The sequence below is a fragment of the Thalassophryne amazonica genome, chromosome 6, assembly GCF_902500255.1.
Source record: "Thalassophryne amazonica chromosome 6, fThaAma1.1, whole genome shotgun sequence".
Lineage (NCBI taxonomy): Eukaryota > Metazoa > Chordata > Actinopteri > Batrachoidiformes > Batrachoididae > Thalassophryne > Thalassophryne amazonica.
This window is the reverse complement of record NC_047108.1, coordinates 121182989-121195545: the sequence shown is the minus strand read 5'-3', so window position 1 is coordinate 121195545 and position 12557 is coordinate 121182989. Positions and strand designations below refer to the sequence as shown.

The following is a 12557-nucleotide window of genomic DNA, read 5'->3' as shown; positions in this document are numbered from 1 at the left end:
TGTGTTATAGATGCGTCACCAGTCGGCTTGTGTGATGTTTTTACAAGTGGCATAAACACACAGTATATTTGAAATATTCTAAAGGCCCTAAGCAGTGAAGATGCAGAACACATCGCTTTGTTTTGCAAACACTAGACGTGTCTAAATCTTACAAATTGCACATGTGGTCTGATTTGCTTATTGCGTTGCGTGCGCTTTGCATGCTCTTACAGTAATCTTCCTGTCTGGCAGACGCAGCTGTCGGTTGAGGTTGTGCAGTAGTTAACTGTATAAATCAGGTGTTAGTTTGGCGACGTGCTGGGAAAACAAAATCATGGGAAAGTCTCGTTCATCTGGCCTGTAGCCTGAACGGAAAAATCATCTGAGCCGTACATTTGAGTGTTAAGATATTCTGTCACTTTGACTGTAACCTGTCCCTGTTCACCCACTCTGCCACGGATTAAAAAGTTGATGACAGGCTGATATTTTCTGCAGGCTTCCGGGCTATTTGTAGTTTGATACCATCTGTTTCTCTCCTCCTCCTCCTCCCTGCGCCCAATCAGGCCAAGCTCCCAGAGCTGCAGCCTTTCCCCTCTCCTGGTGGCCAAGCTGTGACTGAGAATGAGGAGCTGGTCTGGATGCCAGGGGTCAATGACTGTGACCTTCTCATGTACCTCAGAGCCGCAAGGTGAGCTGGGAGAAATGCAGGAACTCAGACCTTGCAAGGGGTGATACCTGTTGGTTGTCCTCACCCTGACTGCATTAATGTTAAGTTATTATAATTCAGCAACTAAAAACTAACTCATGGAAAACGAATGACTGCATTTATGGTTTTATTTTGAAAAGTCTCATTCTCACTTTCATGGATATGCATTCTGGAAGATCATGACAAACCGTTGTCTGAAGGTCATGGTTGCCATAACGTGCTGGTCTTGTACCATGTGACATGTGCAGAAACATAGCACACTCGTAGTAGTTTGCATTTTGAAAATCTCGTCACTGTTAAACCAAGACCAGGGAAAAATGACAAAAGACGCCAGTTCACCACAGACACCCCCTGGACCCTTTAAGCCTTTTCATGCTATAGACAAGGTTTCACATCTTAACCTGAAATGCATATCTGTTCAAGTGAGAATGGGGCTTCATCCATTAACACTGGCAGTAACATATGTATACAGTAGTGTTCTGAATAATAGTAGTGCTATGTGACTAAAAAGATTAATCCAGGTTTTGAGTATATTTCTTATCGTTACATGAGAAACAAGGTACCAGTAGATTCAGTAGATTCTCACAAATCCAACAAGACCAAGCATTCATGATATGCACACTCTTAAGGCTATGAATTTGGGCTATTAGTAAAAAAAAAAGTAGAAAAGGGGGTGTTCACAGTAATAGTAGCATCTGCTGTTGATGCTACAAACTCAAAACTGTTATGTTCAAACTGCTTTTTTAGCAATCCTTTGAATCACTAAACTAGTATTTACTTGTATAACCACAGTTTTTCATGATTTCTTCACATCTGCGAGGAATTAATTTTGTTGGTTTGGAACCAAGATTTTGCTGGTTTACTAGTGTGCTTGGGGTCAATGTCTTGTTGAAACACCCATTTCAAGGGCATGTCCTCTGCATCATAAGGCAACATGACCTCTTCAAGTATTTTGACATATCCAAACTGATCCATGAAACCTGGTATGCGATATATAGGCCCAACACCATAGTAGGAGCAACATGCCTATATCATGATGCTTGCACCACCATGCTTCACTGTCTTCACTGTGAACTGTGGCTTGAATTCAGAGTTTGGAGGTCGTCTCACAAACTGTCTGAGGCCCTTGGACCCAAAAAGAACAATTCTACTCTCATCAGTCCACAAAATATTCCTCCATTTCTCTTTAGGCCAGTTGATGTGTTCTTTGGCAAATTGTAACCTCTTCTGCACATCTTTTATTTAACAGAGGGACTTTGCAAGGGATTCTTACAAATAAATTAGCTTCACACAGGCGTCTTCTAACTGTCACAGCACTTACAGGTAACTGCAGACTGTCTTTGATCATCCTGGAGCTGATCAATGGGTGAGCCTTTGCCATTCTAGTTATTCTTCTATCCATTTTGATGGTTGTTTTCCATTTTCTTCCACGTGTCTGTTTTTTTTTTTTTTGTCCATTTTAAAGCATTGGAGATCATTGTAGATGAACAGCCTATAATTTTTTGCACCTATGTATAAGTTTTCCCCTCTCCAATCAACTTTTTAATCAAACTACGCTGTTCTTCTGAACAATGTCTTGAACGTCCCATTTTCCTCAGGCTTTCAAACAGAAAAGCGTGTTCGACAGGTGCTGGCTTCATCCTTAAATAGGGGACACCTGATTCACACCTGTTTGTTCCACAAAATTGACGAACTCACTGACTGAATGCCACACTACTATTATTGTGAACACCCCCTTTTCTACTTTTTTTTACTAATAGCCCAATTTCATAGCCTTAAGAGTGTGCATATCATGAATGCTTGGTCTTGTTGGATTTGTGAGAATCTACTGAATCTACTGGTACCTTGTTGCCCATGTAACAATAAGAAATATATTTAAAACCTGGATTAATCTTTTTAGTCACATAGCACTACTATTATTCTGAACACTACTGTATGTCTCCTGCTCGGATGGGGCGTGTCTTGTTCGTGCTTTTCCCTTTCCAGCAGGATGCAGTGTGAGCAATGTCTAAAAGATGTCATCGTTTTCCAGATGTGACAGATAAAATGCATTGAGGTTTACGTCATCAGGTTTTGGTCCCTTTACTCAACTCTTATCTGAAATTAAACTTTAAGAACTTTTTTGGTGGCTAACAGTGCTAAAGAAACAAAAAATGTACATTTCGCAAAATGCAATTCAACTCATGTAAATGGAGAAACAAGTATTTGTTGCACCTGATGTTACGTAGTCATGAGGTTGCTGGACAGAGGTGTTTTGCGATCTCTGTCTTTGCAGGAGAATGAAGATCTAAATCTTTAGGGTCCTCTGTGTTTTCTGTCTTAGTGTATGGTTGTGAGACTTAGACACTAACTAGTGACCTAAGCTGACAAGTCGATGTGTTTGGTACTACATGTCTGCAGAGGGTCCTTGAGTACTGCTGGAAAGACTTTGTTTTAGACGAGCAGTTACTTAGGAAGACTCCGAGGCATGGTGAGCAAGTGTCACGCTAAGCCCCAGTCACACGAATGATGGACAGACCAAAAGGATTACTTATGTATTTAAATATTTCGTCCATTGGCAAATATGTCAGTCTCTCGTGTGGGGCGCTTATGGACAGGTGACAGATGTATTTCCATAGCGTTCTGTGTTGACGCAAGTATTTTCCCGGTTTACAGACAAATATGATGCATTTGACCAGAGTTTGGCACTTTGGGAGCATAAAGTTATGTTTCCTCACTCGAACAACTCCACTGTGTCTCCTTGATGAGAGAGAGCTAGAGACACACAGAGAGGCAGAAATAGAGAGCGTTGTCTGTTTCTTCCAGACATGGAGCTGCACTTGCTGTGTCGGCCCTTTCTCCGCTCGCTGGACTTTTGACCAGTCACAATGCCAGAATGAACAATCGGACAACAGCAGGAAAAATAAATGACATGCAGAGGACAAAATGGCAAAAAAAAAAAAAAAAAAATGCAAGCGGTTAAAGTTTTGAACACACTAAAACTTTCAGAGGGACTTGGCGGACATCAGCTGGCAAGATGCATATTTTGTGGATAGGAAAATTACTTTTGTCGGACAAAAACCAACACAAATTCAGTTCCTCATACGTTTCCTTTGTCTGACTGGGGCTCCACACAGCCAGGTGACATGTCACAGGTCATCGCAGATAGATGGTTACTTTCAAGAGGTGTGGATGGCCCAGTTGTCCACCCTGATGGTTGCCATCCAGGACCAGGTGCGGTTCCATGGTGTGGTGGATGCAACGACCTCATGGCACCGCTGCATGCTCCCAGACATGACTTGATCATACTGGTTTTATACAGAATAACAGTATTTATTTATTCATTCCCATCATCATTGCATATACATAAAAAATCACACATTCAGACATTTGTATATGATTTTGCTGTAGCCTACAAAAATGTTTTATTTTGTATGTTCTTGTCAGAACGGATAGTTCAGCAGGTGTGGAGTTGGGCTACAAATCTAAAGACCTGTGTTTGATTCCCGGTCGCACTACCTGTCTGTGTCCTTGGACACAACACTTCATCTGCATTGTCTCAGTCCACCCAGCTGTAAACGGGTACCAGCCTTGGCAGGGAAAGTCAGACTCTGATTCCGCACAGTCTCTCATCTGCTTCAGGAGTCACACTTCATCACGTGTTCCATTGTGGAATAAATTCATCGTTTCCCATGATATGACACTCAGTGTTACATGTTTTAACCAACATCTGTGCTCTGTAGTCAGAGGCTGCACTGTAATTAATCATAAGCCACCGCGGAGATGAAGAGTGATTCAGAAATTCCAGCAAAGTCCCCTTTTATCCATCAAATTTGCTTTCCAGCTTGTCCATATTGTGCTTACATTTTTCCTTTGTTTATGGGTAAATTATAATGTGCTTAATACCCAAACTACATTCTGTCACCTTTCATGAACACTGCTTAGCAGAAAATGTCTGTATTTAGACTTTTAAGCAAGAAACTTAAAATGTGCTCTTTAAATGGCTGCAGAAACAGCAACAGCAGGAATTATCCTGTGAAACTAGATCTCATAAAGCAGCAGGAAATAATCACTACACTGGAGATAGTGTTCAATAGGAAAGGAGTCCTGCAGAACATCTTATTCTTCGTCACATCTTTGCATTTTTTTAATGAAATATGACATTTGGAAGGAATCATTGGGGTGTTAAATAAAGGCAATTAACCAACGTTTGTCATGATCTGTTTTCTGCTGTTTGATCCTGAGCTCAAATGTTCTGACACAAAATAATGGTCACACACGTGAACTCTCCATTTTGTCTGCGTTATTGTCTACAGGAGCATGGCTGCCTTTGCAGGGATGTGTGACGGAGGCTCAACAGAAGACGGATGTCTCGCCGCGTCCCGAGATGACACTACACTAAATGCACTTAATACTGTAAGCGCCGCTGTGCCTGGTTTAGCGCAACACATAGGAACACATGGGGTCATTTGTCTATTTTGTTGCCACTGAATGCACAAAATTCAAGTGTGTGGACAATGAGAATCATCATAAACAGAGTGTTTATATTCTGACTATAAAGTGGTAAATTAACTGGCAGATCAGCATTGGGAGATGGAAACGTCTAGGGTACAACTGCTGGATCCCAAAGTTATCTCAGAATTAACGAACAATTATTTTTTATGTTTTGTGGTTCCTCCCATATCTCAAGCCACTCAGTTTAATGGTTCATGTTTCATGACAATAAATTCTCTATTAAAACTAGGGATGTTCCAGTCCAATCACAAAGATCTGTGTCAACTCGATCAAGGCCATTTTTTTATTGCTCGTGTTTGGTTTGTTCCACGAGTTCCATCATTGGTATCAGTCATTAGTGTCACGTTGACAGAGCTAACAGCCATGATTCTGTCCAGTGCTTGCTTGTACCTCACCTGCACTGACACTGCACATTTCAGAAACATATCTCTGCTCTGCTTCGCTTCAGATACACATTAAGTCCAATTTTGACAAATGCCACTTGCAACCAGTCAGATAGCAATTTCATCATGAATGCAGAAGTTTTTCTCGTTACTTTCATGAGTGTTTTCTTCCTGCTAACAGGCAACGTACACAGCTGTAGGTCAGGGAGTGTATTACTACTGCTACTGCACAACAGTAATAATATTTGGGGTGTCCCATGGACGTTGCATCGTCAGGACGCGCGTTCAAGAATATGCGGGACGTCCCGCGCATTCAAAACCTTTAAAAATCAATTTTTAAAATAACGTCGTCTCCCTTTTCTTTGATCCTCCCATAGACTGTATATGGTGCAGGCTGGTGTCCACTCTAGTGGCCTTTACAGATCTATGCTTGCACACACAGCAGGTTGACCCCTCCTCCTCCTGCAGGAAGAATACATAGGAGCTGACAGCAGCGAGGAGAGTTCTATAACCTGCACCCCTCTGTCAAGAAAGTTTGGAAGAATACATGGAATTGGTTAACTTACATTTTTCTTACAAACTAGGAACCTAAAAGCCAAAGCGCATCGAGTCACATTTGTGTTTAATGACCGCGCATTTAAGAAGACAGTGTCACTTATTACATCACACACTGCGCGACTCGTCAAAAAATAAATAAATAATAAACTTGCTGCAGAGTAAATTCATCCAGCATGAATGACAAGAGCTGTAATCCAATTAAAAACATTTAACAAAACTAGTTTATATTTACACACTCTCACAGTGTTAAAATGTCTGACACAGGTCTCTGCTGCTCACATTAAAGCTACTGTGTGTTTCTTTTTGTACACAGCAGCAAACGCTATGTCTATCCAATATCAATTTGTTTTTAACATATTTAGCATTATTTATGGCTGATGTATAACAAAAATGACATTAAATATAACAAAATAATGAAATAGGAAGTGTGCATCATATTTAAATTTAATTTCCCCAAGTTGTGGCTCTTACAATAGATTAAAAAAAAAATATAAAACTACATAATTTTTGACACACTTTGCTTTCATGGCATCCCTTGCTGCCTTTCTTAACATACTGCAGCACACTTGAGTAGGTCCTGAAATTAGTAGGTGCTTGTGCGAGGCGGCTTTGCTGCCTTGAGGTGCTGGGACCGATACTGCTTCGACAGGTACTCACTCCAAAACAGATCTGGTCGTGGACAAAAATGGCTTTGATTTCTACTTGGATCATGTTGGTCAAAACCTTGGATTAAATAAAATACATTAAAATTATGATTCTCCCAACAGGCCGCTGCTTCTTAAATATATTTATTTCTGCATTTTATGTCTCCTCCCAGCTTCACGAGAGCAGCTATGACGCAGGGAAGGCTCTCCAGCGTCTGGTGAAGAAACCCGTCCCTAAACTGATAGAGAAGTGCTGGTCTGAGGATGAAGTGGTAAGACTGCTTTTCCATTCAAAACAATATGTGCTTGAAAAAAAAAAGTAGTTTAGAAAGATGTATCAGACGAAATACTCACTTTTTAAAAAATGTTTTAATTTATCTTTATGGTCCAGTATGTGATGTTGCTTAGTATTTGTTTAGCGGGGATGCCTGCAGTCTGTCAGAGGCTGGATGCCGTCATTAGATGGAGCTATTGAGAGTTCAGAATGGGCTCTGAGCCATCGTCGGTAAAGACGTCTGTAAAAGCAGCCATCAGGTTCCAGCTCCGTCAGCAACAGCTGCATCCTGTTTATCACACTCTGAATAAATGTTTACTGCGGAAGACTGGAAATGGGAAAGATTGAGGGCTGGTAATGTTGGTCTCTGCTTGAATGTAGACGTGAATTTCACCACCGCCGACGGAGACCTGAAATCAGAAAATAGCAGCTCTTCTGCCTGATCAAACGGCACAAACAGAGAGGAGGGAAATGAAAGCGTTGGATAACACCGTGCCAGAACCGGCAGAACCATCAAGGCTGCAGCCTTGATGCTTATGACACATGCTCTACATGTTAGTATTCATGCTTCCTTGTAAAGTTAAGACCACTGAGGGATCTGACTGCAGATCTGTGCTAAGCACAGCACTCCATCACTCTCATTGCCTTTTTTTCCTCCTCCTTCCAGGGTGAGTCATCCATTTTCCACTTTGATTTTGTTTCGTGTTGCTGATGCTTGGTAGTCTTTTGTTGAACAGACAAGCTTTGAATCCGGTAGCTTAGAAGCGAATGTGTGCATTCGTACCGTAATTGAGCTTGATAGGCACGTTTGAATGAAGCCAGAGCCCACGGTAGGACCGCAGTGAATCACGCTGGTCTTGATTATTTGCGTTTTATTTATGTGCTTGCTGCTGCCAGGATAAGCTGCGCTGCAAGGATGATCAGAGTAGAGACGGATATGTTGATGGGAGACGGTTTTACTGAGATTTAAGGCAAGTCCACTACGGAGTACGTGCTAACAGAGCCCGGTTGTAGCTGCGAGTATCCCAGTACGGACAGTAAAGTCATCAGTGCAGCGTTTGAAATTGAACTTTTGAGGAAAAAAAACAAAATTAATCTGCAAAGATAAACAATTTATTAAATTTTTACTATCCATGAATATTTTTGGTGTCACAACTTTGGAAAGTGCTATTAACTAGTGGTGTGCAGTATACCAGTGCCATAGTCATCACCGGTGTGATACCACGCCATGATGCACATTGCACAATACAGTCAACACAGTAAGAAATATATATAATGTCATTGAAAAAGTACACAGCAGAAATGGCACCAAATATCCATTAATTTGAAAAACGATAATTATTTCAGCACAGCTCTGATGCCATGATGATCAGAGCTGGAGGTCGTCTGTCCTGAAACAGGTTTTCTTACTGTTCTGCTGTGCTCCACACGAGTCACAAAGTTTTAGCACTTTTTTATATATGTAACTGGCTATAAAGTCATTTTCACATGAAGACGTAACTTAATCATGGAAAAGGTTAAGCTGTAATTCTGTTGTGTGAACCAGTGGACTTTTGCGCTGCAGGGTTGTGTAAGCTTTAAAAATCTTAAAGGGATCATAGCGTGTAAAACCAGTAATACAGTCACTGTCCAAAATGTGAAAAATAACATGATATTAAATTTAGGTCATATTTCCCACCCTACTACTAACTTTAAGTCTGTCACAGTTAGGGTTGGGTATCAAGAACCGGTTCTTTTCGGATATCGTTAAGAATTAATTCAATCCACTGACATCAATAGCCTTTTTGCTTAACGATTCCCTTATCGGTCCTTCAGAGCAGCCATTTTTTGGGGGGGAAAATGATCATTCCTTTACGTTGATTACAGACCCTGCAGCCGGTCTGTAATCAACCGCTTCTGCAGCGTGACTCCACTTTGAAGGTTGAACCAATGAAGCAATGCTCAATCCGCTGGATCGTTGGTTCTTTGATTCCCTGCTCTTCAGAAGCAGCAAGTCTGCTTCTTAAACCCTCTCAAAGCCATTAAAATATGTCAGTCGTGACTGAGTCACTTTTGTGTGTATTAAAGTCACTAACTGGGACTCTTGTCTTGTTGCAGTCAAGAAACAAGATTCTGCACGATTCTCTGCCGAGACAGAGTCCGGTCAGAATTAATAACTTCAAAACGAATTGCCACTTTAAATAAAATGACACCTCTCTCCAAACTCTGTAAAACAGACAATAAACTACAATCGACTAAAACATTTTTCCTGCCAAAATGAGATGTGCTGCATTCTTTATGAATTACATCCTGACATGCAGCCACCTGCAAGAGCTCAGCTCAGATGTATGGAAAGAGATTCGTGCCAATAATGTCTGAAAGGAAATGCTTTTGACAAAAACTACAGATTTTATTTCTGTTTATGTCCAGAGATCAAGGATCCACCATGTAAAGTTTATTATGTCCAGAGTTTAAGGATCCAGTGACCAATTTCATATTTATTTACTTGAAAATAATCATTTCTCTACGTTGATTACAGACCCTACAGCGGGTCTGTAATCAACTGCTTCTGCAGTGACTGTTCTTGACGCAACGAAGCGCTGCTCTGACCCATTGCTTTGTTGGTTCATTGCTTCGCTGCTTTTCAGAAGCAGAAGTCCGCTTCTTAACCCCTCTCAAAGCCATTTAAAAATGTCAATCATGAGTCACTTTTGTGCGGATTAAAGTCACTAACTGGGGCTCTTGTCTTGTTGCGGGCAAGAAATGAGAATCGTCCTCTGTTCCGTTCGCACAGCTCCAAACGCTGCGCCGCTCTCTGTCACATTAGACTCCGGTCGGAATTAATAATTTCAAAACGAATCACCATTTTAAATCAAATGACACTTCTTTCCAAACGCTGTAACAGAGACAACAAAATACGACAGACTAAAACGTTTTTTTTTTTTTTTTTTCTCCCAAAATGAGACGTCGTCCTGTGTTCTTTATGAATTACACTGATGCTGACGTGCAGCCGGCTGAGCTCAGCTCAGAAGTATGTAGAGACATTCATGCCATTAATGTCTGAGGGGAAATGCTTTTGACAAAAACAGATTTGGTTTATTTTTATTCATGTCCAGAGATCATGAATCCAGTGACCAATTTCATATTTATTTACTTTAAGACTCAATAAAATGTTGTTGACATAGAAAACTTGTAAAGCCTACTTTTAGTACACAGAAAATTCACAAGAGGTATTGATAAGGGAATCGATAAGGAATCGACTCGATAAGCGGAATCGATAATGGTATGGATATCGTTAAAATCTTATCAATACCCATCCCTGGTCACAATCATTTACATATCGACTTGTCATCCGATACCTAGACACCACCTTGATGCATCTTTTGGGACCAATATTGGACATTATTATCACTTTACCGGGGCGTTGCTAGATTTATGTCGACAGTATCTGGCTATACCCGCCCGCTGTGTGTAAACAAATGACATCATAGCGCGCAGCCCAAGAACTGGCCGCAGAGGGGGAAAAAAAAAAAAACTGTCCGCAGAGGAAAATATGAAAAGGCGAGAAGTGTGTTTTGGTCCCAATATGGATATTCCGGATGGTTTTCTCATTGGTAGTACGACAATGAACACCAGCTAAAGCTGCCAGCTTGATGAGACGCACTGCTGAATTTGAACAGCAGCGCGCGCGCCAGGCGACAAGGCAGAAGTTAAGTGAGCCAACTTTTTAATGTACGCTTTACGTGTTGTGTATCTCAGTAAAAAGTGATAATAATGCAAATAACATGCTGTTGTCAGGCGGTATGCATTTTCTGAGTCCTTCCGTCCATCCCGTCGCCCGCAATGACAGCTATTCGCCCTCGTCTAACTCGGGTGAATAGCTGTCATTTTGGGTGACTGGGCATGGAAGTCGGGCCTCTGAAAATGCATACCGCCCTCCAAAAGCATATTATTGTATTATTGTGTTTACACATGACATGTTTATTTGTCAGCAAAAAAAAAAAAATGTACCAGGTGAGTTCATGCTGATGTGTTAATGCTAACACGTTCATTTCCTTTCAACTGCATAATTCCAACCGGAAAGTTTCAAAGAATAAGTCCAAATGGACATGAATTTGAAAGTTGTCATGCATAGGCCTGCCACTGTGGGAACATTTTGGGTTCCACATCTAACAGTGTCTGAGGTCCTTTTTATTTGTGGTTTAATATACCCCACTTAAACATTTGGGTGGGTGTGTCCGTCTGTCTGTCTAGGCACAACTCTAAAACTGTTTGATTGCTTTCAGCCAAGCGTCACAATCGTAGCACACCAAAAGAAGATGTGCATGAATGAAATTATTCCATTCTGACATGTTCAACATGAGACAATAGAAGTTTTGTAATTAGTTGATGTATCAAGCTAAACTGCTTTATGGATTTCAACCAAGCTGCAGTGGTAGCACACCATGGCATATGAAGAAAAATGACACTGGTTTGACATCTTTAGTGGGAGTTAATTGTACTTTAGTTGTTTTTAAATAAATTGTAATTATCAATTAGATGCAAAAAAAGTCGACAGGTTTCTTAATTCAGCTGTTTCATCACAAAATGTACAGTACATGCAAGCAAGTAGGATAGCAGAGTTGGGGGTATCATTGTGTGGAAATTTAACATTCTTCCACATTTTAATGTCTGACTATTTTTAGAAATCAAATTTTATTTCTGATTGAAATGGTCTACTACCTTAAAATGGTGATATTATTCTTCAGTCTTCCAACGCTGTTACGTGATGGATTTAAGTTTGGATTCTGTGATCGTAACTTTTACGGAGGAGCAGTCGGGGAGACCAGCACGCTGTGTTCACTTTGCCATATTGAGTGGCGGGTGTGTATGTGTTGTGTGTCTGCGGGCGGAGGCGATCAGCGGGCTGCGTGTGCTCCACCTGCCACACAGCGTCCACAGCCTGGAAAAGCAGCCAGATTCCGGTCTGCCAAGGACACAGCTCCCAGTCATCTGATAACCAGTTGTGCCTTTTCAGGCCCCCAGCCTTGAGGGACAGGTGTAAATGTAGCGCGGGTGTCAACACGCTTGCACAAAACCGTCACTGCTGCTCTTCATTTATTCATCAGTCCTTTCTCCCCATCTTCTCCCCTCCAGGAGCAGCTTCATTATCCCTGTCTGTCCCCCTGTTCATTCTGTTAGAGAGGTGAATAAAAGTGACAGCAGGGGCTGCCGAAATGACAGAAGCGGTCTGTCTGCGGGGTCGCCTGTCACTCACCACCTCCCTCTGCCCCCCCCCCCCCCCCCCCCCCCCCAAAAAAAAAAAAAAAAAAAAAAAGCCTAAAGCTCCTGACACACAGTGTGTGAATCTGGACCTCAGCTCTGCTCTCTGCACTCATCTGGAAGCTCTTTTATTACTGCTGCAGAGGTAGAGACACCATTGTGGAGCGCTGTTGTTTGACTTTTATTGTCCTATCGAGTGCCTGAAGGAGCAATTATTTCTTTCATCAATTATTTTGTACCTCTTTTTATTATTATTATTATTGAAGAGTCATTTAGAC

General features: G+C 41.3%; 1 protein-coding gene across 5 annotated transcripts in view; it reads left to right on the top strand.

Moving 5' to 3' along the window:
* rerea (arginine-glutamic acid dipeptide (RE) repeats a) overlaps positions 1 to 12557 on the top strand; it is a 353076-nt gene that overhangs the window by 290330 nt on the left and 50189 nt on the right. For all 5 annotated transcript variants that reach the window (XM_034173287.1, XM_034173289.1, XM_034173286.1 and 2 more), the window contains 3 exons: positions 543 to 667; positions 4981 to 5080; positions 6938 to 7036. In XM_034173287.1, coding sequence (XP_034029178.1) covers positions 543 to 667; positions 4981 to 5080; positions 6938 to 7036 — 324 coding nt within the window. The remainder of the gene's footprint in view (positions 1 to 542; positions 668 to 4980; positions 5081 to 6937; positions 7037 to 12557) is intronic.